This window comes from Pseudorasbora parva, chromosome 11 (assembly GCF_024679245.1).
Source record: "Pseudorasbora parva isolate DD20220531a chromosome 11, ASM2467924v1, whole genome shotgun sequence".
NCBI classification, from domain to species: Eukaryota; Metazoa; Chordata; class Actinopteri; order Cypriniformes; family Gobionidae; genus Pseudorasbora; species Pseudorasbora parva.
The window spans coordinates 43,210,760-43,238,608 of NC_090182.1; the positions used below are offsets into that span (position 1 = coordinate 43,210,760).

Consider the following 27,849-nt stretch of genomic DNA (forward strand, 5'->3'; position numbering starts at 1 on the left):
ATCACAAATGCGATTGTAACGGCCATCCTATCGCTCTCGTCAAAGTACAGTGGTTGGCTTGGACTCCCCCGGCAGCACAGCCCCTGATCCGGCACCCGGGCGGCTGACCCGTTGGAGCGCTCCTGTCATCGGTTGAGAGAAGGGTGGCGGTAAACTAGGAGGAAGATCTTTCCAGAGCTCAATCTCATTAGAGATACGGTCGTATCTCTGCTTTGTTTACATGTCACTCTCTCATATTCTTTCTCTCTCTAAGCTCAAACACTCTTTTTTACTCTGGTCTGCGGGTTTTTTCTAGCTCTTACCTTGTGGCTACTTCTCTATTTGTCCTTTGTGTGTGTTTTTGAAGTCTAAACGTGTACCGGTGTATATCTGCGTGTCGTCCGTGTCTTTTATGGGGTCTAGGGATGGGTCTGTCCCTTATTATATGCTGGGACCCGTTGCTTTTATTCTGCAGGGGTCTCCTCGTACCCTCGGCCTGTGGATCTAGCGCAGTTGCGAGCGAGTGTGCGCACGTACGGTATATGCGTGCCGGTTTAGGGAGCCGGCTTTGCTCCCTGCCTCTCCCCTTTATCCCGAAACACCCCCCAAACCTGAATGTTTACATGACTGAATTCTCTTTCGACTTTTACTAGAGCGCACACTAAGTACAGAACGCCTTATTCAGTGTTAAAGTACCCTATCAGGACGTGCCTTTCGGCTTTCCCTTTTACGGTACTGAGCTGTTACTCGGACACGGCCTCTGAATATTACAGACCAATTCGCCCATTAAAGGGATAGTACGCCCAAAAATGAAATTTCTGTCATCATTTACTCGCCCTCATGTTGTTCCAAACCTGTATGAGTTTCTTTCTTCTGCTGAACACAAAAGAAGATATTTTGAAGAATGTTCGGAACAAAGCAGATAGCGCAACCATTCACTACCATAGTATTTTTCCCTACTTTAATAGTGAATGGTTTCTCTATCTGCTCGGTTACAAACATTCTTCAAAATATCTTCTTTTGTGTTCAGCAGAACAAAGAAATTTTGGAACAACCTGAGAGCGAGTAAATGATGACAGAATTTTCATTTTAGGGTGAACTATCCCTACAAGATCTTGAGAAAACAAACTGAACGAGTGTTTGTGCTTAGTATGTATACTACTAAACAAGTGAGAGATGTGCTGGTTTACATGATTATATATATATATAAATAGAGAGAAGTATATAATGTGTGTATATAGCACCGTGTCTTGTGTAAACATGAGATGTATGGTTATGTGCTGTACAGCGATGTGGTAACGTGTGGTTTTTAAACGCTTGGTCTGATTGGCTGTCGGTGCAGCCGACGATGCAGCGTTAAGCAATACAGGGAGATCCAGAAGGGAATTTTCATTGATATGGCTTCATAAGTCAAACACTGTTGTATAAAGTGTCCCTTTAGAAATGGTTCTTTTGAATTACTTTAATGTGTTTTTCTTTTTATGCAATTGAGATGCAATATCGCTTAGAGAGCCTTTCTCATTGAAGAGTTAGGTCGTTTTGGGGTTATAGGGGAAATCGGATCTTGTACTGTATGTTGAAGACGGCTCAGATCGTTTGAAAAGAAGGTCGAAGTTTAGGGACTTTTGTTAAGGAAAATACACAGACAGCCCAATCTCACAAGGAGAGCCTTAAACCTTTGGGGGAAACAAAGCTATCAGTCCTATCTGATCTCCTTTACAATCCAGTGTGTTTTCTTTACTCGAGTAAGTAAACTTTTTCAATACAGCCATATAATAAAGGTATATACATATATATAATTATATATACATATATATATATATATATTTGTGTGTTTGTGTAGATAAATATATAGATGATATAATTTGTTATAGACCATTTTATTCAGTGTTTCAGAACACTTCAATACATTTCAACACTGTCAATCTAGAATGTACAGATCCAAATGAAAAAATAATAATAAAAAAGATTTAAAAAAAATGAATAAAAATAAAAAACTTCCAAAGGGAACCTTCTTCAATGCAATACATTTTTCCAGCCCTCATTTTAGCAATCGCTAGACAAGCTGACCAAAAAGTAAATTTGATGTTTGGATACAGGAGGTGCTGTATCACATCAAATCCATTTCACGAATGTCATGATCGTTTGACTTGGCCCTATGAAAGAGAGAGAGCGTGAGTGTGTGTGTGCGCGCACGAGCATTTGATTTCATCCTTTCCTTATTTTTTTGTTTTTATTCATACAAAACGTCATTTTTAATTCACTACATCAATGGCCCTGTAATATGTTGTTCACAAAGTACATGCTCTTGCGAGATTGGAGAGAATTTTCCAATTGAACCGGCAGTGACTATATTCGGGGAACGTTTATATGGTCTGTGTTCAATTTTGGATTTTTTTTTTTTTTTAATCAAGAAGTGGATCTAGCATTTGTGTCATTAGCATCAGTAAATGAATCACACATACATGTCACATTGTTTTGCTGCTTCAAGACCTTGTCTTTTGTGGAAACAGAATTTGAGTCAAAGGGCATTTTTTTTTTTTTCATTGTATTGTTTTCTTTTTTGGGACTATTTACATCTAATGACTATCAAATTTGCTCTGATTTTCCTTTTTTAACGTAGTTTTTGGTAAATACTGCTAGTAAGATTTTATATTTTTACATATATTTGTTTCATTTTGAGTTTTTTTTATTTATATTGGATGTCTTGAAATGGTGTTGGTTTTTTCAACTTTTCTTTTTTTCGGTATTGTGTGATTTTCATTCATCTTGAGAATGTGGAGACAAATGCATTTCAGTATTTTTAAATTGTTAAAATCTAGTTTCCTAGATCAAATCTATATAGTGGAATTATTTGATGTCATAAATTATATTTTAATTCATGTAAATAGTTTTAAAAAAGCAAATGATGGCTTCCTTTTAAACTGAACACATTTCTCTTCCGAGATTGTTTACATTATTAAACTGTAGAAATAAACTGATCCTCATATACTGTAAAAAATAAATAAAAAAATAGTACATATATTCATTGTTTTGCCTCCAAAAAAATAAAATCCATAATGAACAACATTCAACTTTGTAATACATTGATGTACTGCATTGCTATCCCTGTAGTATTTAAGCCAGGAAAGAAACATTGAAAGCTGCTGTAAACCACAATAATAACTTCCACAGAAATCGACGCTACTCCGAGAACGAGTGCTGAATAGCAACTTGAAAAAGCGGCAGCACTTGCTTTAAGACTATTCTCCCCCGTGTTCCAATGGCATTACGCATTGTATAAACAGAACAGCTCAGCTGGAAACAGTCCTGATTGGTTACTGCATTGAAATGGCAGCCAATGGCAAACGGCTCTCTGTGTTGTATCCATGCAGACTGCTTATAATTTTGGATTGTGAAGCTAATTGTGTTGCTTCCTTTCACTGAGGCTATGTAGCAGAACATGCTGAATGAGAACACTGTTAATGCAGCCATTCGGAGAGCTGGTGGCAATTTGCCGCTCTGCTGGTTTGTGATTCAGATGTCAGAATAATCATTCCCTACGGCATTGCGTGAGCGTGTATGAGGGGGATGTGTATCTATCTGAAAAGGCGTGTGTATTGCTGTCACGTCAGAGTTTATTTTTGGCTTTTGCAGCGGTTGCAGATTTTCTTGACTCCACCTCTTTGCTGTGGGAGTGAGGTAAATGAAGCTGAAGACGTGACATCATAGTCATTGACGTGCGTCTGTGATATGACGTAAATGCTAGCATTGAGTCCGCCTCTATTTGCTGTCCTGCCAATCAGCTCTCAGCATTTACACTCGATTAGGCCAACACCCCCTAGGTGTTATCCAATGCTTTTGTAAGACTGTTATGTATGTCCCAGTGGGACAGTTAGTACCAGCGCGCGCACACACACACACACACACACACACACACACACACGAGTGCAACCAAGCAAAATGCATCCTAGGGGCAGAAGTCTTATTTTGCACAGCAACACAGTTACAAAGCTTAAAAAATAAAATAAAACACAGAGGCTAGGCTCAATTCCTTATTTGGTCTTTTATTTTTTACATTTCTACATAAAAAGAGGCCTATTAATAATTTACAAAAAATGTAATGTGGACTTTCCAAGTGTATTCACATAATCTCTAAGATGTTATTTAGTATGTAAGAATTCTGTTCTGTACATTTTCAGCCAATATTCACTAAAGACTTAAGAAATGTTGCAATATTCTGGTACTTACACTAAAGGTTTGTCTTTAAGCTCAAGACTAGTGTAAATAATTGACACAGGACATCCTGCTGAGGGAAACAATAAAAGTGGCCCAAATTATGGGTACATTGTTATACATTCTTATTGTCTGTTTTTGCGCAGTTTGACAGTCTAGAAAATTACGCAGGTCTTGGACTGAGATGAGGATTGGCCCGTGCTTCCTGTGAGGAAAGAGAATGTGGATATGGAAAAGCAGAAAAATCCTTAAGCAAACAGTTTGGATTTAAAAAACAAAACAAAAAAAAAAACATAATGTGTTCTCTGTGGTGAAACACAAAAGGAGAAATTTGGAAGAATGCTCATGTTGTTGTTTTTTCCTGGGATTGAAAACAAAGACAACATTTGTTCATGTCTTTCTTTCTTCAGTCGAAAAGAAATGAAGGTTTTTGAGGAAAACATTCCAGGATTTTTCTCCATATAGTGGACTTCAAAGGGGTACAATGGGTTAAAGGTCCAAATTCCAGTTTCAGTGGAGCTTCAAAGTAGCCTGACAAGCCAGACCCACATCAAGATGTTTGGTCTGTAAACTCACCATTGACAGCTCAATCCGAGGGGCGGATAAACGGTTGTCTTTCAAACTCCTTCTGCACGTGATAGGATAGCGCTACACCAACCAGAGCAACGAGGGTGAAACAGAGCTAGTTAAAGCTAGTAAACATGCGAAGATTAAACTTTCGCCGGCAAAACTCTGAACACATCTTCCTTCTTAAGAATGACTTCAGCGCCGTTCTTTGTTCTTTTCTCAGAGAAAAGCTTAACTCCAAGTCTTCCAGAGTCGCGGTCAAAGCTGATTCGAAAGACCGCCGTTCGCCAGTTTCAGTGTTTACTAGAAGCATGCAAGCGCAACTCCGCCGTTATTATGTTAAGCCCCGCCCACCGACTCTATACACGAGGTGATTGGCCCGACCAGAGTTTGGTTTTTACAGCTCAGAAGGGTATTGAGAGTTGCTAGACTCTCGCGGCAGATTAGATTTGCTGCCGCTAGGGTTTGTCTAGATTTCTAGGCTAGCTTCAAAGAGCTCTGCACGATCCCAGCTGAGGAATAGGGGTCAGATCTAGAAAAACGATCAGTCATTTTCTAAAAAATATTAAAATGTATATACTTTTTAACCACAAATGCTCTTCTTGCTCTGATCTGCGATGCCAAGCATTACGTTGGAAAGGTCACGCGTGATGTAGACAAAAGTAACACGGTAGGGCGAAAAACTCGTCCAACTTCAAAATCCTCCGACATCGTTGTTTTACCTTTTTTTGTGAAGGGCATTTGACTTTATTCTCTTTGTAAACACGTGAGTGGTACTTTCACCTGTCACGCGTGTTCTTCCAGCGACATGCGTCACGCATTGATCAGAGCGAGAAGAGCATTTGTGGTTAAAGTCCTCATGAAATCAAAATGTAACCTATTTACTTTGTTAGCACATATTGCAGGTCTTAGGGTGAACAATTAATCAGTGCAAGTGAATACACAGAAAAAAATCGTTTGCCGTGGTAATCTTTAATCAAAGTCTGAAAAGTTACTTCCGGTCTGGAAATGGCGTTCCTTCTCAGATGATGTCAGTTTGACGGCTTGTGTTTTAAAATGCATAACCATTCCCTCCAGCCATTAGTCTGCTATGAGTGCGAGATGGAGAGGAGGAGCGCTGAAGTAAACCCTGCCCTCTATTCAATATCCTGTTTCACTTGGAAATACGTCACAGCACTGAAGAAAACTCACTCGCTACTTCCGGTTCAAAGTATATCCATTTTTATTTAAAATTTGTTTTCAAAATAACGGATCGCTTTGCTAGATAAGACCCTTATTCCTCGGCTGGGATCGTGTAGAGCTCTTTTAAGATCTTGGAATTTGTACTCCATCGAAGTTCACTATAAGGAGAAAAATCCTGGAATGTTTTCCTCAAAAACCTTAATTTCTTTTCAACTGAAGAAAGAGACACATGAACATCTTGAATGGTGTGGGGGTGAGTAAATTATCAGGTATTTTAAATTCTGAAGTGAACAACTCCATTATTTACTAAAAATCTTGTAATCCACAGTAGACGTATGGACTTTTCTGATTCCAATGGCGTTATTTTGCGCACACTTTATGTAACAGATCAGTGTAGACATTTTTTAAAACATCATCTTTAGTGTTCCACAGAAGAAACAAAATAACACAGGGTTGAAAATGAGCTCATTTACATAATACATGTTAATAAGTAAAAAGGAAGAGTCCATCCTAAAATGAATAACTGAGACACTGTTTGAGTCACCATTTACCTTGTCTTGCAGCTGATGCAACAGCTTCTTCCTCTTTGGCTTTCTTGGCCTCTTCTAGCTTTGCTACCTTGGCCTCGTGTATTTCCTTCAGAGCGTTCCACTCCTTCCTGTTGTTCAGCAGACGCTCTAGCATGGGCGTGATCTCCACATGGAAGCGAGAGAACTCCTGCAACAGGGTTCAGCATGAGTAAAGAGGCGTATTATAGGTGGGTAGAAATGTTGATTAATAAAGAAACTTATAGGTCATGCAAGACCTTATTACCCTAACTAGTAGCCATATCAAAAAACTTTAAATGCACACACACACACATACACACACACACACACACACTAAACTAAAACTGCCAGTAGGTAGCCACGCGTCCTTGTCCTAATGAACGAGTCGTTGAATCATTCACTCAAATGTTTTTCAAAAACACAGACTGATTCAGTGACGAAATGCTGCTGTGCACTGCTCAAAGACGGTTAACAGTTATGCAGTGGCTTTGTCTGGAACTATTTTCATTGGTATTCTTGAATTATTAGTAAACTTTTGGAAAAATAAGCTGGTTACACCCAACGGTTACCACACCTCAAAACATCGTTCTGATGATTTATTTCAAGACATTTGTCAGGTTTTGTCCTTAAAACGCTCATGTGCAGGACTAATTTCTTATGCATCTAAACCCAAGCCTTCGTTGCCGATTTCAAAACGTCATTTTAGAGCTAGTAATAGAGGCAGTGAGTTATTAGAGAGAGAGAGAGAGAGAGAGAGAGAGAGAGAGAGAGAGAGAGAGAGAGAGAGAGAGAGAGAGAGAGAGAGAGAGAGAGAGAGAGAGAGAATGTGAATTACTTCAGTCTGTGCGTTAAGTGTTCGGCAGCAGCGTCTATCAATACGAAACTGTAAGAACAGCGCCTAAATTACCTCGCTAGTGAGAAATGTTGCTTTTAAGTTGCTTAATTATTTTACTGATAAAATCACCAGGGCACCGTTGATAGCACGTTTCTGCGCGAGTGTGTCCCCGCAAGTGCTCGTGTGTGTACAGTATGTGCTCTCCGTACAAATTAAAATGTAATTTTATGGCAAAAAAACGTTTGACATAATTTGATGTTTTTATCCTATTGTTTACTATATTCATTTGCTTGTTCAGTGTTGTTGTGGGTTTTGGTTCTTTTGCTGTTGTCGGCTCTCTCGGCTGTAAGGACCTTCAAAAATAATAAAAATCATTGGTAAAGTGATATGGAACCGTAATGCGGTCAAGACCGGCCTGGAATTACTTTTGTCATGCGTTTCCCTGACAATAATTGCACAACTTAAAACCTTCGCCAACCAATCAGATTCAAGCATTCAACTGTAATATAAAATAAGCTATATCACAGTGAAACACAGACAAGACACATTTTTGTTATCAACTAACATTTATAAAAGATTTGAATCTGCAGAAGAATCACGGTTCATATGTAAAGCAACCCCCCCCCCATACTTCTGTGACTCTTTCCTTCACAATCTGTAATTCCAGCAGGCCTGCATTCTGACACTCGCAGTCAATAAAACTCAAGTATACAGACATCTGATCAAGACCATCACTGTGCATTTATGCTGATGATTATGTATCTGCTTCCTGATGGACTCTTGTCTGTATCCTGTGAACATTTAGAAGTGTAGATCAATGTATTCCCATATGTCGTTTTGTTTACTAATCGAAATGGAGGACCTCACCTTGTAAACGAAAGCACAGACGAAATCAATAAAACCACACTGCAGTTTGGGAAGTTCTTCCGCTTTGTTCCGGTCCATCATGGGCTGTAGATAAAACAGCATGTGCTTAATTCTATATCAAAATGAAACCCCACAACATATCGATGCAAACTGAATACATAGCAGTGGTGAAGAGACATTCGACTAAAGTAGAAAGTTTGATGGCACTTTTTTAAAAGTTGACATTAAATTCCTGCATTTCCATTTTCAATCACAGCTAAAGAAAATGGGGGGTTTGGGAGCGGTCTGTTTGACTGGGCCATTGTGACCGCTCTTTCTGATTCACTGCACCGCATAATAGGCAGTACATCACGACATAACCCATGGGAACTTTTCATTCTTTTTCCTTTTCTCTCAGCCCCCCCCTTCCCAACACCTCCCACCCCTTCATTCCAGGCGCTCTCACAATGGGCTGCTGCTCCAGCACTGTCCTCTCCAGATCACCCTGCTCCCAGAATTCTGCAGCAACAGACAGCGCCACCTGGAGGACAGAGTGCAAGTGGCCACGGTCAGAATGAAGCTTAGATTTATGGTCATTGTAGATGCATTCGGAGATGAGCAAATATGGATTTTTATGTGTAATATATATTAACATTGCATTACAGACCATTAAAGACTTAAAGAAGAAGCAGAAATTACTCCATAACAGTTTCCACTGAGACAGACCTGGCACATGTCCCATTTGCAACTATGAAATCTGGCATCATCATCATTGTTCTTGGATCTACTTCATGAATATAATAATGACATTACCCCCAAAAAACATCTAAAAGAAGCAATGTTCATTTTTTAAAAATGCATGACATCCAGCTCAATATAATCTCACGCATGTGAGATGATCTACAGTGCCGTCAGCTGCGAAATGCATATAATAATGAGTGTTAAACAATGAATGTAAACAACCCATCCATGGATACATTATCATATGAATGGGGTTTCAGACTCATTATGCCGGCTGAGAGCCCAGCGATTTCATTTTCCTATGCAGTCACACCCTTGGCTGCCCTACATGTTTGAATACATTGCTGTAGTATCGGGCCTTGCATGTGACATTGCATTATGCATTAAAAAAATCTAACCTTGCTCTGAATCTCCCATGGCTTGGCAATGGCTGACAAATCACAGGCAGTCATCATCATAGCCCTGCGGTGAGGAAAACCAAAATACCACACTGTGAATTCATATTTATGAACCCTAAATGGCACCAAATTCAAGCTGCTGCAAGTATATAAATCATTTTAATTTGCAAGTATATAAATCATTTTAATTTGCAAGTATATAAATCATTTTAATTTGCAAGTATATAAATCAGCTTATTTGCCAAACAGATATTATGGGTGATATTAGTGTTTTAAGATGTTATTTTCTCACAGCACATTCTCACTTACATGACGATCTCTTTCCGAGTTGTTTCTAACATCATGTATTTGGTCCAATCGTCCCAGTTCTCGTAGGTCTTGGACTGATCCACGATCTTCTGAAACATGGTCCTTTTCCTGTGGAGGCGCACCATGATTATATTCATCTCGCTTATGCAGCCTCTAACTGCAAGACTAAAGGCACGTTCACGCTAAGTACGATAACTATATTAGTATCCACACCAACACACAATATCGTTCTGTTTATTCTAAGCGCAGGCTGCCGTTATGGCGTCTGTCACTTTAGATGCTCAAGGTCTTTAAAGCAGGATGGATTCTGATCGGCTGTCAATGTTTTTATCATACGTCTCACTGGAAAAAAATCTTTCTGAGAACGATTCCACAATATTTTTTCTCAGCGCCTTTCTTGTTATAGTTGTGGTGTGGCTATTCTTTTATATTTAGAATGATTTTTGGATTATTTATTTATCGGTATAGTTACAAGTCCTTGGTGTGAACGGGCCTTAACTTGAAATAAATAATTTACAAAGTATATCCCACAGGGCTGAAAAATTAATTTCTTACTTGAAATACAAGGCCAAGTCTGTTGCGATGATAGCTATGTCCATCAAATGGATGACGATTTCGTGCTGTCTTCGGGTCAGATTCTGGTAGATATTCAAGGCCTTGGAAAACAAACAATTTCAGTGAAGAAACTGCTGGCTGTGAGGAGTGAGGAGGCAGTTATTTATGAGGCTTATCATGTACATTCTCAATGGTCTGTAGAGTTTAATATTGTAAAGATGGCAGAAGCCTTCTGAAAAATGCCTAGAAATGTAATTGATTTTGAGCATTACCTCATCTCTAAGCAGAGTTTTTCCAAAGTCCAGATGGTGTCTCTCGAGAATGGAGGAACCATGCAGCTTTGCCAGTGGATTCCCAGACCTGGCAAAATCATCACAGAAAATGATTTTCAAAACCCAGAGGGTCACAGACTTTTATTAAAACTGAATGTACAAAAGCATTAATATATTATATATATATACATTTAACATGATTAAAATCACTCAAATTCAATTGTCACCTTTTGACAAAATTGTTTTTTTTGTTGCATTTAAAAATGTATTTTTGACCACTGAATTACATGATTATTGAAGGTATTAGGCATGCACCAAAACGAAAATTCTAGGCTGTGTATATATACACTTTTTTTTTGTATAATTGTATTAATATTAGACTACATCCGCACAAAGCCAGAGCTATCCCTATCGTAAATTCAAGCTTAGCCTTTCGCGTTTTAACACTCGATGGCACCGTGTCGAATGTGAAGAGGAGGATTGCTTGAGGCTGCTATATGATGATGGAGGATCACACTTAAGCCCCTTTCACACTGCACGTCGGACCCGCAATATTCCCGGAACGCCTTCTGTGTGAAAGCAACCACGTCCCGGAATTGATTACCGAATTCGACCCGGGTTGGGGACCTAGTAACATTGCGGGATATGTATCAGAGTCGCCAAGGAAGCGGAAAAGAGAATTAAGACGGCAACGCAACGGGCAAATCAACAAGACAAAAGTAAATATTGGAGTGGCCTTTCCAAGATGGAAAGAGCTCATGAGGAGCAACGATTTTTAAAAAGAACGCCGACGTTGCCTGCTTTCTTCTCGACAGGTAATATTAATTCAGCCTATTTGTGTATATTGGAAGTTTTATTGTTGCTTGGCTAATTATATCATGGTGTGCTGTGCATAACACTAGAACGACGTCTAGGATAGTTTTCCTCGCGTCAATGATGAAAAAGTATTGTTTACCTTATAACATAAATCCGTGTTCTATGACGGATAACATGAGATTAATATTTTAATTGCATTATAATTTGTTTGCCTTACGCTAGTGATGTCGTACAATATACAGAATAACGATAGCACTGATAAAAGTTACTTTACTAAGATTAGCTTGCATTCGTCTGGGAACCTGATAGCGGATGTTAGCAAAAAAATGTATTAAAATAATAGTAAAACATAAATATATAATTCTCTATTCAGTTTTATGCCACAGAATCTGATTCAACAGATTTAGTTGACATATTATCAAAATAAAGTAGCCTATAGTCCTATTCCTAGAAAGCTATCAGAGCATGTGAGCAGACCTTAGGTTGGAGTGGATCAGTGAATGAGAAGGAAGTGTCCTTTCACAAGCACTACCCAGCACTGCTACCACAAAATTGCATCACAGAAGGGCTATTGCAAACATAAACTCTGTAGTTTACTACAGAAACATTTCCTTCTGGGCAGGTTATATTAGCAGATTTTGCTATTCCAGTGAGCGTGAGTCACCAGAGCAAACTGGGTGCCAGTACGTGCCTCTTAGTCGTTTTAAAGTTGTGCAACTTCGGAAACGGTGCCGGTTGCAAAGTTACAAAAACTGCTGCAAAAGAGTGTAACCTGAGCGCTGAACACTGAGTGGTGGGCGGCATATATTTTCTGCTCATATTTCTGCCCTTTTTTCTTTCCTCCAAAAACTAAAATGGCAAATGCCATCCCTAGTAGGTATGATAATGCGCCATCCTCTATTTAGCTATTTACATTTATAGCCATTCACATTTATCAAAATTAATGATCAAAATTAAAATTAAAGCTGCTCTTTTGCACACAATGAAAATGTTAATCAGTACCTCTCAAAGTAGCAGTTTTGCTTAGTTAATTAAATAAAATGTATTAGGTCAGGATTTGAACCCCAGTCTAGCAGAAGTTGTGTAAAAGTCTTCTTTAAATGTAGTCATGTCTTATCCTGCACAGACAACCATGTGACCCATGACTGCCACTGGTGTCCCCTCAAAAAATAGGTGATTTAAAAGAAAGAAAGTTTTTCTTTCAGCATTTCTGAATATCATTATACATACGCATTATCTTTGATAAGAGCAGTGGTACGTTGACATTAATGAGTACATACTTCATCTGGTAGAGATTGTTAGTGCCGCGGTGGTCAATATCATGACAGAGCCCTGCGGTCACCATCGCCATCGCCTCCAGGTCCGTATAGTAGCGCTTCAGGTCACCTGTCTGAGAAAAATCAGAACCAATTTAATGGGTTTGAAGGCGGAGCCTCCATAAGACACATCCTCTACTCTTGTAGAGCAAGAAGCTGACTAGTGAGTGCTCATTAGGCTCAGTGAAGCATGGGAGTAGTGCTGAGAAAGGCTCATTAGCAGCCTGGCCTGCGTTTCTTCCAGCGCTACAACACTCCATCCTTCTTGACTTACGGCCAGCTCACTGTGATTACACATGACTTAACCAGGAACAGGTTTACACTTGGATGATTAATTAGATGGGGCCGTCTGCCATTTCAGAGGATACGTGTTGGAAGAGGGCAGTATCATTAAAATATTGGCTAAAAAAGGCCCATGAATCCAGTACCCACCAAACAGAGGGGCAAATGTATCAAATGCTTAGATACAAGTGTAACAGAACTGGTTTATTTGTTGAAAAAAGTACTTTATTGTAACCTTTATTGAATAAGATGAACCCTCAGACAGATTTATGGACTGAGATGAGATTTTTAGGGCCCTCTTAAAGGATTAGTTCACTGCAAAATGAAATTATGATAATTTACTCACCCCCCCCCCCCCCCCCCCCATCTCATCCAAGATGCTCATGTTCAAAAACATTCCAGGATTTTTCTCCTCATTATGGTTTTCAATTGCAACCAACATGTTGAAGGTCCAAATCAATGCAGTTTCAAAGGCTTTGAAGGGATTCAGAGGGCTTTGTATGATACCAGCTGAGAAATATGGTCTTATCTAGCGAAACCATCTGTCATTTTCCCAAAAATCAAAGTGTATATAGTTTTGAACCTCAAATGCATGACTTCGGTGTTCTGCTTTTGCATGACGTATGGCGCCATCACGTCGGAAAGGTCACACACGGGATGTACAAACCCGATTCCAAAAAAGTTGGGACACTGAATAAATTGTGAATAAATTGTGAAGTTTGAAATTTCAATATTTTATTCAGAATACAACGATGTAGAAGAATGCCGTGAAGAACAACAGAAGTTGCGCATTTGAGTTTAAAAAGTATGTAAATGTGTTTTTTTTTTTTTTTAATAACCAATGCTTTCGCTAGATAAGACACTCCTTGTGCAGAGCCTCTGAAGCCCTTCGAAACGGCATTGATTTGGTCCTTCAACCTGTTGGTTGCCAATGAAAAGCATAATGAGAAAAAAAATCCTGGAATGTTTTCTTCAAAAACTTAATTTGATTTCGACTGAAGAAAGAAAGATATGAACATCTCGGATGAGATGGGGGTGAGTAAATTGTCAGGAATGTTTTATTTTGTCGTTATCTAATCCTTTAATAAGACATTTTGATTCTGTGAGAATTTCTCTTACCATGAGCAGTGTAAACATGGTCTGGCCAACGTTGAAGCCATGCCTCCAGTTGTGGTAGGTGATCTTCCTGTAACCTTTACTGACTGAGTACACAAAGCGCACCAGGGTCTAGAGAGAAAGCAATATCAGCGTTCAGTCACAAGGCACTGGAAATAGTGTAGTTACAATGTGTAATGATGTATCATAAAGTCTCAGAACTCAGTCTCTCTTTAGTTTATACACCATCATATACAATATTTTAGTTTTGTCTTTAAAGGAGGACCCATAGCTTCATTGGAGGGGGACCAATGAAGGGCCAAATTTGTTAAAATATGAACGATCAATCAGAGAACAGAAGGCATGGCGTACATTTTGTAAATCTTTTTTCAGCAGTTTTGGTTGTGTTGATACTTTTTTAGGCCCTAGAAATTTGCGTAATAATATGATACAGTAGGCTAATATATTCATAAATAGCCATTATACTTATTGTTTAACAGAATTTTATAAAGAATGTTTACTTTAAGTAATGGAAGAATACATGTTTTAAAAATGTTTTAACACACATTGCCAAGCAAGTATTCTGTTTTCAAAGAATTTATACCCAAAAAGGGGCAACGTAACCTGGGGGACAAAAATATTAAAAATAATAGTCATGTTTCTTTTTTTTAAATCATGAAATTGTATTATTTGTATCCTGGTAAGTTTTAAAATAGCAACTTTTCTGATGTCTCTTTGACCTATTGCCTTTTTAGGGTTAATATATGAAACAACCTAATAAATGTATTAAACATTTGAACTTTGAAGATTTAAAACAGATGGAAGTTATTCTAACTTGAATAGGTTATCTGACACCATCACTCACCTCACGTGGAATATGAAACTTGTCTACCACACCCAGCTCATAGTACATTTTGATGCCACACTTCACTAGTTCCAGCTCAGTGAACTCAAAGTCACAGAAGTGAAACTCAAAGATCTCGGACTCCTCTGAGTCTAGCAGCGTCTCACACTGTAGAGAACAAAAGCATGAAGATTCACAGCTATAAAACAACAAGACTTTAAACCAAGTATGATTTTTTTTTGTCTTTACCAGAATATCCTCCAGCTCATCCTCGTCACATTCGTCAGGCTCTTTCTCGTACACCTCACGTGTGTTCTGAACAAACAACGGTTATTTCACGCTGCTGATATTCCAAGATTTCTCTTCTATGTTCATACATCCTTTTTTTAATCAATGACTTTCAATCATTTTCATGTACAGTATGACATCACTAATACTAAGATACTTCATACTGTACAAATAGGATGTCCTGCTATTACCAGCATTATCAATGTATTGTAATTTATTTGAAATGGTGCATACTAGGTACTAAACCCTGTCAAGTTGGAGAAACTCACCAATATATTCTGAATCTCATCCTTTCTGCACTTGACGTGGTACATGACCATGTCCTGAAAGATGTCCTTGCGATTTTCCAGCTTATTCATCCTGTCATAAGTGTCTGTATTCAGCACTGACCAGCCCAGGAACTGAGTGAGTGACTGAAATAGATATAGGGTTTAGATTAACATTTACATTCAGGGTCACACTTAGGTTGAGATTCAGGTTCAGATTGAAATGTACATTCAGGTTCACATTTACCATAGGTTGAGATTCAGGTTCAGATTGAGGTTTATATTCACTTTTTCATTCAGATTCACACTTACAGTAAGTTGAGATTCAGGCTTAGATTCATATTTACACTCAGGTTCCCGTTCAAGTTTGGATTCACATTTACATTCAGGTTTACATTTACTATAGGTTGAGAGTCAGGTTTAGATTGACCTTTTCATTCAGATTCACATTCAGGTTTAGATTTACATTTACCATAGGTTGAAATTCAAGTTCAAATTCAGGTTTAGATTCACCTTCTCATTCAGGCTCACATTTAGGATGACATTCAGATTTAGATTCATATTTATAATTAGGTTCATATTCACTGCAGGTAGAGATTCAGGTTCAGATTTGGGTTTAGATTCACAATTTTATTCAGGTTCACATCTAGAATGAAATTCTGGTTCAGATTCAACTTCTGTTTTGGATTCACACTGAGATAAAGTTACACGAGTCTGACAAGACGATTAAAAAAATAAGACCGATCAGACAGAAATTAATATGAAAACTACACATGCCCACAAAGAATGGCTGAACTAAATGGAAATGGTTTCTGTGGCCTGTAGTTCTAAGATAAAGACATTACATACTTTTTATAGTCTTTAGAGCTTTTGTTTAACAATTTAGTTGAATCCAACCAACCTGAACATAACAGACTGAGAATGTGGTAAACTTTCAAAGGGGCAAAACACACTGTGAATGAATAATGCACAGTCTGCTGATTCATCCATTACTGTATATTTAGCTATGACACACTGCTGGTCTATACTGTGGCCTCAAATACCTCCATTAGTGTTTCATCCTGTTCATCAAAAGGCTTTCCATCTTTCCTGTTATAGAATGTGGCCACACCAACGATTTCCTCTTTCTTGTTCACGATGGGCAAAGAGAGCACATTCTTTATTGTCCATCCAGATTCATCCAGAGGTTCTTTCTGGCAGGACAAAAATAAACTTTAATCAAAATATATTTCAGGAACATTTTTAGTTTACTAGATGTATAAAAAGGCAAGATATACAGCTTTTGGAACAAAGCAAAATTGAATTGATTATAGGGCTTTCACAGAAGCATAAGTTAAGGGGAGCTCACTTGAAATTCAAAGAACTCGTCTTGACTGGCGTTCATGATATTACAGATCTGTAAGACAGAGTGAAGGGAAAGCAGGAGTCACGCTCACTGAGAAGGGGTATTGCTTGCTGATTAATTACTGTTCACAAAATTACAATTATCCATCATTTCAGTGTGGGAGCACATTCTATTCCCCCACACTGTGCACATGACAGGAGCATTATAAACCATAATAGCTTTCAACTCGTCTGACTACTGTGGCGTCAGTGGAGGAGGATGGAGGTCTAGACTCTCACCAGGCCGTTCTCTGCAACGTAGGTGGGAAGCCCACTTACTAATGCCCAGTGGTCAGCAGTAGGGTTACTGTAACGACAACGCACATGCATCTGACCAGAACATTACAGAGCTTTACTCTAATAAAACCACATCTTGTATTTTCTAAGTGGTCTAGAGAAAAATATACACTGCTGTTCAAAGGTTTGTGATCTGTAAGATCTTTAAATGTTTCTGAAAGATGATAATTATATTGTAAAATATATTTACAATTTAAAATAAGTGTTTTCTATTTGAATACATTTTAAAATGTAATCGATTCATGTGATAACAAAGCTGAATTTTCAGCATCATCCCTCCAGTCTTCAGTGTCACATGATCCTTCAGAAATCATTCTGATATGATGATTTGTGTACGTTAAAAACAGTTACTTAGAAACGGTGATATTTTTTTCACAAGCTTCTTTGATTAAATGTAGTTCAAAAGAACAGAATTGATCTGAAATAGATATGTTTGTAATATTATAAAAGTCGTCAGTGTCACTTTTGATCAATTTAATGCAACTGAAATAAAGTATTATTTATTTTATTTTTTTGTCAAAAAAAGGTAGTGTATATGTACTAAAACAAAAAATATATAACGAGTTCTCTCAATAAACATGAATTGCTTAGACCTGGCAACCTTGCGAACAACCATAACTCTCTGGCCCACCTTGCATTATTGAGCTTGAGCCAGGCATGCTATTTCTTGATATGTTTATAAGGTACAACATGTAATGTAGAATGATTCATGATAAAGCATGCAGGGTTAATTAAATGCCAAGTGGTGGCGCATCCTCAAATTTAACAGGCAATAAAAATGTATTAACTTACGGAATTACTTTAATGTCCTCCTTTCCATGCAATATGTAATCAATCACTTTGTAGAAAATCACTTCCTGAAGCAGAATTAATAGCATAAGTCGAACACAACAGACGTGACAGCAAGTAAGAACTCATGACGATTCATTCAGAGAAGTTTTGTGTTTCTCTGACATGAATAACTAAAAACAAGTTTCTTATTTATGCAGTGTATCACTCACTCTGCCATCAGGTGTCTTTGGTCCGCTATATGGAGGCACCTCTCCCATTAGTACAGGCCAAAGATCAAAGAACTCCTACAGGCAAAAGAAATAACAAAAAATGAAATATTTCAATACGCTTCAACTGGCAAATATACATGCAAATAAATACTCCAATTTGCAGTCCCACTTTATATTGAGTGTCTTTAACTACAATGTAGTAACATGTAAAATAATGCACTTCATGCGTATATACATGTTTTTACTACTTTATTGTATATAGCGATATATATATATATATATATATATATATATATATATATATATATATATATATATATATAATTATTTATTTTTATTTATTTTATTAAGTACCAATATGTAATTACATCCATAATTACACTATTGACCCTTCCCTTTCCCCTTAACCCATCCTTAAATCTGACCCTATCCTTATATTTTACATGTAGTTCAGGGATTTTTTGAAGGGGCAAGAGAAAGAGAATTTTACTTGCCCGATCGGACAAGTAGCCTGATTAAAATGACAATGACAAAAAATAACTAGGGAGTCACCAAAACATGAGAATGATTCTGCATTCATTTAGTTTAAGTGGCGATTGATAGTGAATAATAATATATAATGTAATGACGGTAACAATCAGCGCTGTTGAGGCTCGCACAATCTCATGAGGAGAAATCATAAAAAATTAGTGTAGCTCGACAAAGAGTGCTGAATACCATCACGATTGAAAATGTGACACTGATTTCAATTCATCGTTTGAATGAATGACTCTCTCGCTGCAACCGGTTTAGTTTCATGCTTAAAAGTTTAAAAGTATCATTCGTATATTCAAAAAAAATCTCTCAACTTTTTTATGCAGTTGTATTTTTTGTGTGTAAATTATTTAATTTGATTGGTAACAGCCCTATAGTCCAATTTATTCATCAAAATTGAGAATTTAAAATGAAAGATGAAGCATATATATATGTTTTATTTCATTTATTTTTATCATACCTTTATAAAGATTAAAAATAAATCATAAATTTGTATTGACGTATTTTAATCTACATATTTATGTTTTATTTTACCTTTATAAAGCACACATAATGTCGAGCCCTACAGTAACTATAGTAATGATTATAAATTGCGCATAAATACATGCAACTAACCCTAATACACCAAACCCTATAATAAGTGCATGAAGGTACTCAATATTACTCAGTACTTAAAAGTATAATTGCAGTGACACCATATAGGTCCGTGACAATTAATATAAAGTGTGACCCAAACTATTTACAAGTTGCAAATTCAAGTGACAAATCCAGCTGCAGCGTCCATGCAAGATTATAATAAATATATAGTAAATAAATAGATAAATGAACAATCACTTTAGTTTTGGTCATGTCGAGGAGGCCCACAGAGTAGCGGTCACAGTTGAGGAAGGCTCGGACTGTATAGAGGGCCTTGTGAAACTGTCTCTCAATATCAGTCAACTCCTCAAACACTTTGCTGGCAGACCAGAGTAACACCTTCAATGAAGATATGAGGAACAATTACAAAAGATCCTGATGTGGCAGTGTTTACTGGTAATTGTCTTAAGTTTCATATCTCAGTCTCATAGAAATCCTACCTGTCCCCTTCTGGTTTCACAGTTGTGCAGGTAGCTCAGATGAAACACTCGAAGCACAAGATTGGCAAAGTTGAGATATTTCTTCAGCGTCTACAGACACAGAGTTCGATTGACTTCAATAGAGCATATAATCAGTTCTGTTGGGGTCAGTTTAATCAAAGTGTTTTTACTGTATTAATATTCACTGAAACGTCTCTTATTACATTCACTGGGGATTTGAAATTAAAAATAAGTGTGGGGAGAACAGTGCATATAATTAATCTTTTCTGCATTGTTTAAATTTCCTAACCAAGACTCTGGGTTATTGTAGAGTACAAACACAAAGCTCTGTATTAATGCAGAGGATGATATAAGTGAACACTACCTCTTCATCCTGAGCAGTGAAATGGGGAGCACCAATCTTGTTGACCGCCATCATGACAGCCACCATGTCTTTGCCGTTCATTATGGGAGTGGCGAGCACATTCTTGGTCTCGTACTCTGTCAGGATGTCTACAAAGTCACTGAAGTGGCTGTCCTGGAGATGGAAGCACATTTATTCTTGGTGAGAAGTGTTAAGCTAAAACATCACTGATGCACACAATTAAATCATTTAATTTAGCTTTGGATAAAAGTTTGGACAATGTATTGCTGAGTTACAACCAGTGTTGGGTAAGTTACTTTAAAAAAGTAATGAATTACTAGTTACTAATAATTACATCTTCAATAATGTAATTGGATTACTGTACACATTACTCTTCTAAAAGTATTGAATTACTTATAACTAATTACCATAGACAGTAAAAGAAATGGACAGAGCTATCCCATTGACTTCAACGGCGGAAAGTGAGGTCAGTAAAGGAGCACTTATTTCCTGATGGCTGAGCGAACTGCGCAGGCTCAGACTGAGCTTGACGACGTAGATGTGACGTGAGCCTCCTGTCTGACAGCTGTAGGTCTTCTAGTAGTTGTGGAAAGTGAAATCTGAATCACGTTGTTTAAATATTTTCTCCCGTTGCTTTTGGCTCACTATGGGCTTCTCCCCATTCTTCTCCCTTGACTTTATCAGACTTTATGTCTCCACGTCCCCCCGACTGTCTCATAGACAGTAAAAGATTGCCTGCGAGCGTCTCCTCAGGTCTATACGGTAATTTCTCAACTGTGCGACAGAGTCGCGTTGGTTATGACGCAATAGTTAGCCTATTTTTACAAAAACAGCTTCTGCGGGGCGATAGTGTAAGATACAAGGTAACGGAGCCTTTTATGCATTGTTGTGTGTCTTTAGAAATAAACAATGGACAAATGGAGTCTTTAAACGCCTCTGATGTAAAGTTATTCACTGTCAAAGTGACTCAAAAATGAATGGGAGTCAATGGGATGCTAACAGCAGGTGATGGCTTGGTTAGCAATGGCCGCCCCTAGGGGTGGAACGCTTTCCGAGTGCTAGATTACCCCCTTGCTAATTACTCTCCACATCCTATAACAAAGTGATTCAAGGATATACGTGAAACGGCTCTTTTAATAAATTCAACAACAACAAAAATAATAATAATACCAACACTGTTACGATGCCTAGTAAAATGATAAAACACTTTACAATGAAACAAAAAACATTAACATTGATTAAATATCAATACAAAACATATTTGTTACAGTATTTTAATGTTAGTTAATAAAAATACAACTGTTCATTGACAGTTTAACCTCAGGTTCATTAAGTAAGGGATAATGTACACCCAGCCGGTTGTTATCGCAGCATAAACCCCGACGGAGTGGTCTTGCATCTCTCTGAAGGGGTTTATTCTGCGATAACAACCGGCTGAGTGTACATTATCCCGCTTATTACACGGATACTAGTCTCAAATAAATTAGACACAAAATATTGTCTTGAGATTCAATATTTTATTAGTGCTTCTGCAAAGCTTCCGCGAAGAAAAACAGTTCCAAACATGAGCGGTTATCTAGAAATAACATACCGCTAGAATGCGCGATTGACCAATCAGAATCAAGTATTTTACAGAGCCGTGTAATAAATAATATTAACAGATAGAACATGAAGATTAACACTTTAGATTAGCATCCAATTCTGGCTATTAACTACGACTTTTGCCTCAACAAACTCCCAATTACTGTTTATTTATAGTTAGTAAGATGCATGCTAATAAGCAACTAGTTAATAGTGAAAATTGAACCCTAAAATAAAGTGTTATCGAATTATCAATACTGAATTTCAACCTTTCCTAATAAATTATGAAGGTCAAAATTTGTATTTGTTAACATTAGTTAATGCACTCTGAATTAACATGAAGAAAAAATGAACAGCTGGAATTATATTAACCAACATTAATAACTGAAAGCATATAGTGTTCATTTGCTTTCAGGTTCCTTTGAAACCTTAAAATCTCCATATTCGGTCCAGCATAAACAATAGAAAGAAAATGTAAAATGTAGAGTCCAGGTAAGAAGTGATATTCTGCTGACTTGTGGAACATGGCGTTAGGCACTGACCTTTAGATTTAATCCAGGATCGCTCTAATTCAACTCAGATTAAAGACTTTTATCCGCTCCAGACCCGGTAACATAACACACTGGGGAACAGCGCTGACCTGCTCTAATCTACCAGCACTAGCCTTGCATATTATTAACTGAGCTACAGTGTCACACATGTCATAAAAACACACACTGTCCAATTTGTTGCGTTTATAAAGAGGGCAACGATTTTCGCATATGTGCTTGCTTACAAATATCAGCACATCTGTGGACATTTATGGTTACTCATCAGTCTGGCAGACATCTTAAACTGAGATAGGATGCTGTCGCCACCTTGAGGGTTTCAAATAGGCTCACTTGGTATTTCAGTCACATAACGCCTTTGTCAAAGATTGAGAAACCCAATTTTTTTTAAGCGATTAGGAACAGTACAGAGGAAAGTATATTGCCGTCTGAGAAGCAGTGAAGCACACTGTGTGCCAAAAGAAAAATGGTTAGTAATTTATAAATCAAAGAGAGAGGGAGATTTCATGGCTGTCTCTGCACAACACATTCAGCCATACATATCTGTCTGCGCAACATCATCTCCTGCACATTTCTCAAGTATATCAGCCAAAACAGCAATGGGCTCTTATAGTTAGCATAAAATCCTATTTTAGAGATAGAGAATGTTTGTTAGCCTCTAAAAATAACAATAAAGCTAGAAAACCGTTATATTAAATGGTAAACATATATATATATATATCTCGGTTATAACATAATTAAATAAAAACCGATAGGACATACAGTCATTAACTTATATTTTGGTCGGTCTGATAATGATTTTGAATCAAATATGACTATAAAATGCTAGCGTTGCACTGCTCTCTACAGGTGATAATGTGAATAGCACTTTCTTAATAATAACTTACAGGACCAATATAAGTTAACTAGGTATCTCGGTAAAAAACAAAAACAAAAAAAAAACTAGGTATCTCGGTTTCTCATCATGGCTAGTTATCTGCACAAAACAAAACATAACGTGATAACTGCGACTTTTTCCTCACAATTCTGAATTTACTTTTTCCCCCTCAGAATTATGAGATAAAAAGTTGTGGCAGAAGCACGTTTCCGTAATGCCTACCTGTGTGACATCAGGTATATTGACGGTCTTCTTGGCAGTGGCCACATGGCCCACGATGCCCGTGTCCAGCGGGTACACGATCTCACTGTCCGGTGGCACCAGGCACTCCTCCAGTGTGGCATCTTTATGGACATTGAAGATTCTCGTGGCCAGTTCAGCTATGCCGTTCCTCTGGCGGTACATGAAGAGACTCATGCGGTCTGCTCGCATTATGAAGCTGAGATGCCGCATGAGGTTGAACACGGCCCTCTCCATCTGCAGGTTTTCCTGCATGTCCCGCACCATATCGAAAATGATCTCGCACTCCTCAATAGAGCTCAGATCGTGGTAAGAGCTGACGTCCACTTGTGTTTTCTTGGTGGTCGATAGAAGGTCGGAGATGACCTTCGCCCGGAACCTGGAGTCATAGTACTGCTTGGCAAATGTTGGATTGCTGTCCAAAAACTTCTCAGCCACATCCTTGTCCACTGCAGCCATTTTATTTTAGCTGTCAGTGAAGTATTGCACTTTTCTATAAAGCGTTATGGTTGTCCTATGAACCCTGGCAGCAGGACGCTGAGAAACCCTTGGGATTACTGGAGATTGTTTTAAAGAAGCGTCTACGTGCGCTCATAATCCTGTCCAATTGAAATTAGGATTATGACATTCATCTGACAGCAGTCAGAGCCAGTATGCATAAACATTTGTTGACATTTAGAGCATCTGGAAAATTAGTAACTTTATTTTTAACATTGAGGTTGTATAGAGACAGCAAGACTGTCTTTCAGTAAAGTGCAAGAGGGTCTAAGTTGTATCCCTACACAAATTGTATGTACAAATTCCCTTGTTTGTGGTGTAACATAATGCTTACATGATAAAATGTTGTTAATGTAACAATGCACGTACGCATGTAACAATCTGTCATTTAATTATTTGCCAAAAATTATTTTCGTAAAATCTGCCAGTTACGGAGGATTCGAGATAGCTTTGGCATCTACGCTCTGTTGTTATGTATCGTCACCACTGTCACGCGAGCTCTTTGGTTTGCTGGCATTGAAAATCACATTGTATTCGATACAGAACTAAGTAGACTAAATCAAAGGGGAAAAAAAATATTTAAAAAGTGTCAAAACTGAAAGTATTTTCCTAGTATTTCATGTTCTCCACAGGGAATTTATTTTTATTTATAAAAACATGAAAATCTATTAAAGACAGGCCTGCTGTAAGCAGAACTACTGTAATTATCCAAGGTCATTAATCATAACAATAGTGTATACAATATTTCAACTTTTACACTGCTGTTCAAAAGTTTATGATCGGCACGATTTTTTTTTGGTTTTTAGAAGAAGCCTCATGCTCCCCGATGCTGCATTTATTTAATTAATATAAATAAATTAAAAACATTTGTTAAATTAAAAACAAAAAACAGTAATATTGTGAAATATTATTAAAATGTAAAGTAAGTGTTTTCTATTTGAATATATTTATTCATGATTACTTGATTATGATACTTCAGAAATCATTCTAATATGATGATTTGGTGCTCAAGAAACATTTATGATTATTATCAATGTTGAAAGTAGTTGTGTACAATTTTTTTTAGGATTCTTTGATCGCAGGAATAAATTATATTTTAAAAATATATTCAAATAGAAAACAGTTATTTTACATTTTAAGATTGTTTTATTTATTTTTTCGTATTTAAAAATTAAATGAATGCAGCCTTGGTGAGTATAAGAGATTTCTTCTAAAATTATTAGAAATCTTACCGGTCAAAAACTTTTGAACAGCAGTGTACTTATAATACTTTTATTATTTATTTATAATTATATTATACTTAAGCCTATATTTTATTTATAATTGGATAATAATATTTATTATATTATACTTATTTTTATTTCTTAATTTAAAAAAATACTTTAAGCAAACATTTAAAGTAAACATCTGCCATGGCGTTTCTTATTTGTCCTCTCTGATCTGAGTCTTTCTGTGTGTCCTAAGCTGCTGCACTGTACCGCATAAAAGTGAGGCATGTAGTTTCTGCGACACTAGTAGCACCTATCAGAATTACAAAAATACAGCACATTTAGCAAACGGCCATTTCGCACGTCACACCTTCTTCAAACATCACAAATACAGTTCATACGGTGCGTGTCAAGGCATGTCTCAACAGGTAAAGGCAGGCTAATTTCAATAAAAGGCCAAACATATCAGGAATACTTTTAGCTCTGTTGGTATGGGTCATGAGAGTAAGCAACTGAGTAGCTAACTAACAGTGTCTAGAGCGAACGTGTGCACGTGTGTGTGTGTGTGTGTGGGCATTAAATGTATGACGACAATTGTTTCTCTCTACAATTTAATAATGGCAATTTACATTTAAATAAAAATTTTGGTGAACTGAAATTTGTTTTTATAACATCTCAAGTTCTACATAATTAAGGTGCTTCATATAAATTTTAGAAAAAGCGTATATATGAAATGTCTTATGAAACATACATGTTTTGACAGCTGTCAGTCTTTCATGCATCCTATTCTCTTCAGTGTTTTCATTTCATCCTGACATCAAAAAAGTAGATGGACTTAATAAATGTTGGCCCTGAAAGAGTGAAAAATATGAGTATAATTATCTAGTATTTTAAAAAGCAAGCAAGTTACCTAACACATTGAGAATTATGTTCCAAAAATGTGCTTCTCTAAATTCCAACTTTCATATATCTATTCTATTCCACGTATGGGTCAAGGAATAATGTGTATGTCTCTTTAATACTATGGGATAAATATTATGTATAATGTACAAAACACAAAAAGTCACCTTGAAAAAACAGAGATCGTCATCACTCCTAGAACCAGCTCAAAGCCGTAAAAGCAGAGCAGTACAGCATTGAGCACGAACTCAAGCCGTAAAACAAAGGTCTGAAGTAGCAGGTAGTAGACGCTCAGCACTGCACAGGGCACCAGAACACCGACACTCACAAACAGAGCCAGAGCGCGCTGACACAGGTTCCCCTTCCAGCCTGAAAGTCATATTTCACACGCCATTATTTCATTGGCTACATAGATCAATGCACTTTCACCAATACAAAGTGTACACAGCAAAAAGGGTAATCAATCTTTGTTATCAAGCTGTTATGACAATCATCCACTCATCGCCAAGGCAAGGCTTGTGCTCCATTCAGAGACGAGCAGAGAATGTCTTCAAATTCAATTCCAAAAATCTAATTGATTTTAAGCTGATGTTGCAAACAGAATGCAGAATTGCAAATCAAAATTTAAGTGAAAAAACTAAACAAATGAAATTAGTAATACAAGTAGTTTTACAATAAATCATATTTTCAGATGAATTCTTACTGTATTGTTATTTGTTTTTCATTGATTCATACATTTCATTACAGTTTATGTACATTTATTTTAAGGACAATAAAAAACACTTTTCCAATTATTATTATTTTTTGGAAAAGTAATATTTTGTAACAATGAAAACATCTTTACTGTTCTTTTTGATCAATTTAATGCATCCTTCCTTACTGAAAAAAGTATTGATTTTTTTCCTCAAAACTTTTGAGCAGTCAATTAATTAGAGAAAAAATTATTATAATGTACAATAACAATACAAACAATTAGTGAAATAAATAGAGCAATTATTAATATTTTGCAAAACTTTTATAAGACTAATTAATCTGTTGTGCAACTGTACTTTATTTCTTTGAATGGCAATACAGTAAATTGCTCTTTATTGTATTTCAATTATAATCTCAAATCCAATTAATAAAACGGAAGGGGACTGTTAAATTAATTTGCCCAACCCTGCACCCCAAGGAGGATCGTTTCAGTTGCTACTTGCAGAACACAGAACATTAAATAACATGTATCTCACGGACCATAGAAGAGTCTGAGGGTCTCAAGGCCCAAGAAGAGCAGCAGCAGGACAACATCCAATATCAGGTTAGCTTGGGGGTAAGGGAGTATCACCCCTACAAAAGCCAGAGCAAACAGTGATTACGTCACTCTCTCACACACACACACACACACTTGTTTTTGTCACATATGGGGACATTCCATAGGCGTAATGGTTTGTATACCGTACAAACCGTATTTTCTATCCCCTTACACTGCCCCTGCCCCTAAACCTACCCATCACAGGAAACATTTTGCATTTTTACTTTCTAAAAAAAATCATCCTGTATGATTTATAAGCATTTTGAAAAGTGGGGACATGGCCAATGTCCTCATATTTCACCCTCTCCTTGAAGTAGGCTACCTGTCATACCCATGTCAGTATACATATTTGTGTCCTCATGTCACAAAGACATGCCCACACACTTCAATCTCTAGACCCTTTAAGGACTTCATACACACCTTTATAGATAAACATAAGAATCTCAGCGATGAAGAATGCTGCAAAATACCAGCCGTTCAAATGAAACAGGATCTGCAGTGGTGTGGAGGACAACTGAAAGACTTTGTTAAGAAGCAATTTAAACAGAATACATAAAGATAGACATTAAGTACACTGAAAGACCTGAAAGGATACAACAGGTTGTCTTCCTGCAAAAGTAAAAATGACTGAATTAATGAACACAGTAGGTCTAAAAGTAGAGGAGGGACTGGGGATAGTTTTGTAAAAATTTCTATT

At 37.2% G+C, this 27,849-nt stretch overlaps 2 protein-coding genes across 7 annotated transcripts; both read right to left on the reverse strand.

Moving 5' to 3' along the window:
* Window positions 1-142: 142 nt before the first annotated feature.
* On the reverse strand, window positions 143-25,812 carry pde6a (phosphodiesterase 6A, cGMP-specific, rod, alpha). 3 transcript variants are annotated; one of them, XM_067458034.1, is made up of 23 exons: window positions 25,713-25,812; window positions 23,238-23,634; window positions 20,010-20,162; window positions 19,646-19,735; window positions 19,404-19,544; window positions 18,036-18,110; window positions 17,827-17,891; window positions 16,978-17,044; window positions 16,703-16,750; window positions 16,398-16,547; window positions 15,358-15,501; window positions 15,050-15,115; window positions 14,822-14,968; window positions 13,981-14,088; window positions 12,544-12,653; window positions 10,448-10,535; window positions 10,176-10,276; window positions 9,621-9,728; window positions 9,312-9,375; window positions 8,639-8,713; window positions 8,194-8,277; window positions 6,495-6,660; window positions 143-4,399 (listed from the first exon to the last, which is right to left on the reverse strand). In XM_067458034.1, coding segments are annotated over exons 1-23 (2,499 nt in total). In that variant the 5' UTR covers window positions 25,715-25,812; the 3' UTR covers window positions 143-4,349. The 3 variants fall into 3 exon arrangements, with proteins under 3 accessions (XP_067314135.1, XP_067314136.1, XP_067314134.1); XM_067458035.1 differs by lacking the exon at window positions 23,238-23,634 and having other exon boundaries at window positions 25,713-25,780; XM_067458033.1 differs by lacking the exon at window positions 25,713-25,812 and having other exon boundaries at window positions 23,238-24,887.
* Window positions 23,609-27,756, reverse strand: tmem216 (transmembrane protein 216). Of its 4 annotated transcripts, none has more exons than XR_010908416.1 (6): window positions 27,748-27,756; window positions 27,573-27,666; window positions 27,095-27,187; window positions 26,029-26,230; window positions 25,713-25,812; window positions 23,609-23,634 (listed from the first exon to the last, which is right to left on the reverse strand). XR_010908416.1 is itself a non-coding variant. In XM_067458036.1 (5 exons), exons 2-5 carry the CDS (start codon window positions 27,586-27,588, stop codon window positions 25,797-25,799), a joined length of 327 nt encoding a protein of 108 aa, XP_067314137.1. In that variant the 5' UTR covers window positions 27,589-27,666; window positions 27,748-27,756; the 3' UTR covers window positions 25,077-25,796. The 4 variants fall into 4 exon arrangements, 1 of the variants encoding a protein (XP_067314137.1); XR_010908414.1 differs by lacking the exon at window positions 23,609-23,634 and adding an exon at window positions 23,715-23,854; XR_010908415.1 differs by lacking the exon at window positions 23,609-23,634 and adding an exon at window positions 25,077-25,274.
* Between the last annotated feature and the right edge of the window lie 93 nt (window positions 27,757-27,849).

Excerpts from the sequence above, each read along its gene's own strand:
- pde6a (XM_067458033.1), bottom strand. The coding sequence starts at position 23,714 with ATGGCTGCAGTGGACAAGGATGTGGCTGAGAAGTTTTTGGACAGCAAT. Across the intron at positions 15,502-16,397 it reads AGGATGAAACACTAATGGAG|TCACTCACTCAGTTCCTGGG; the intron begins GTATTTGAGGCC and ends TATCTATTTCAG. Across the intron at positions 10,536-12,543 it reads AACAATCTCTACCAGATGAA|GTCTGGGAATCCACTGGCAA; the intron begins GTATGTACTCAT and ends TGATTTTGCCAG.
- tmem216 (XM_067458036.1), bottom strand. Across the intron at positions 26,231-27,094 it reads GACCCTCAGACTCTTCTATG|GCTGGAAGGGGAACCTGTGT; the intron begins GTCCGTGAGATA and ends TATGACTTTCAG.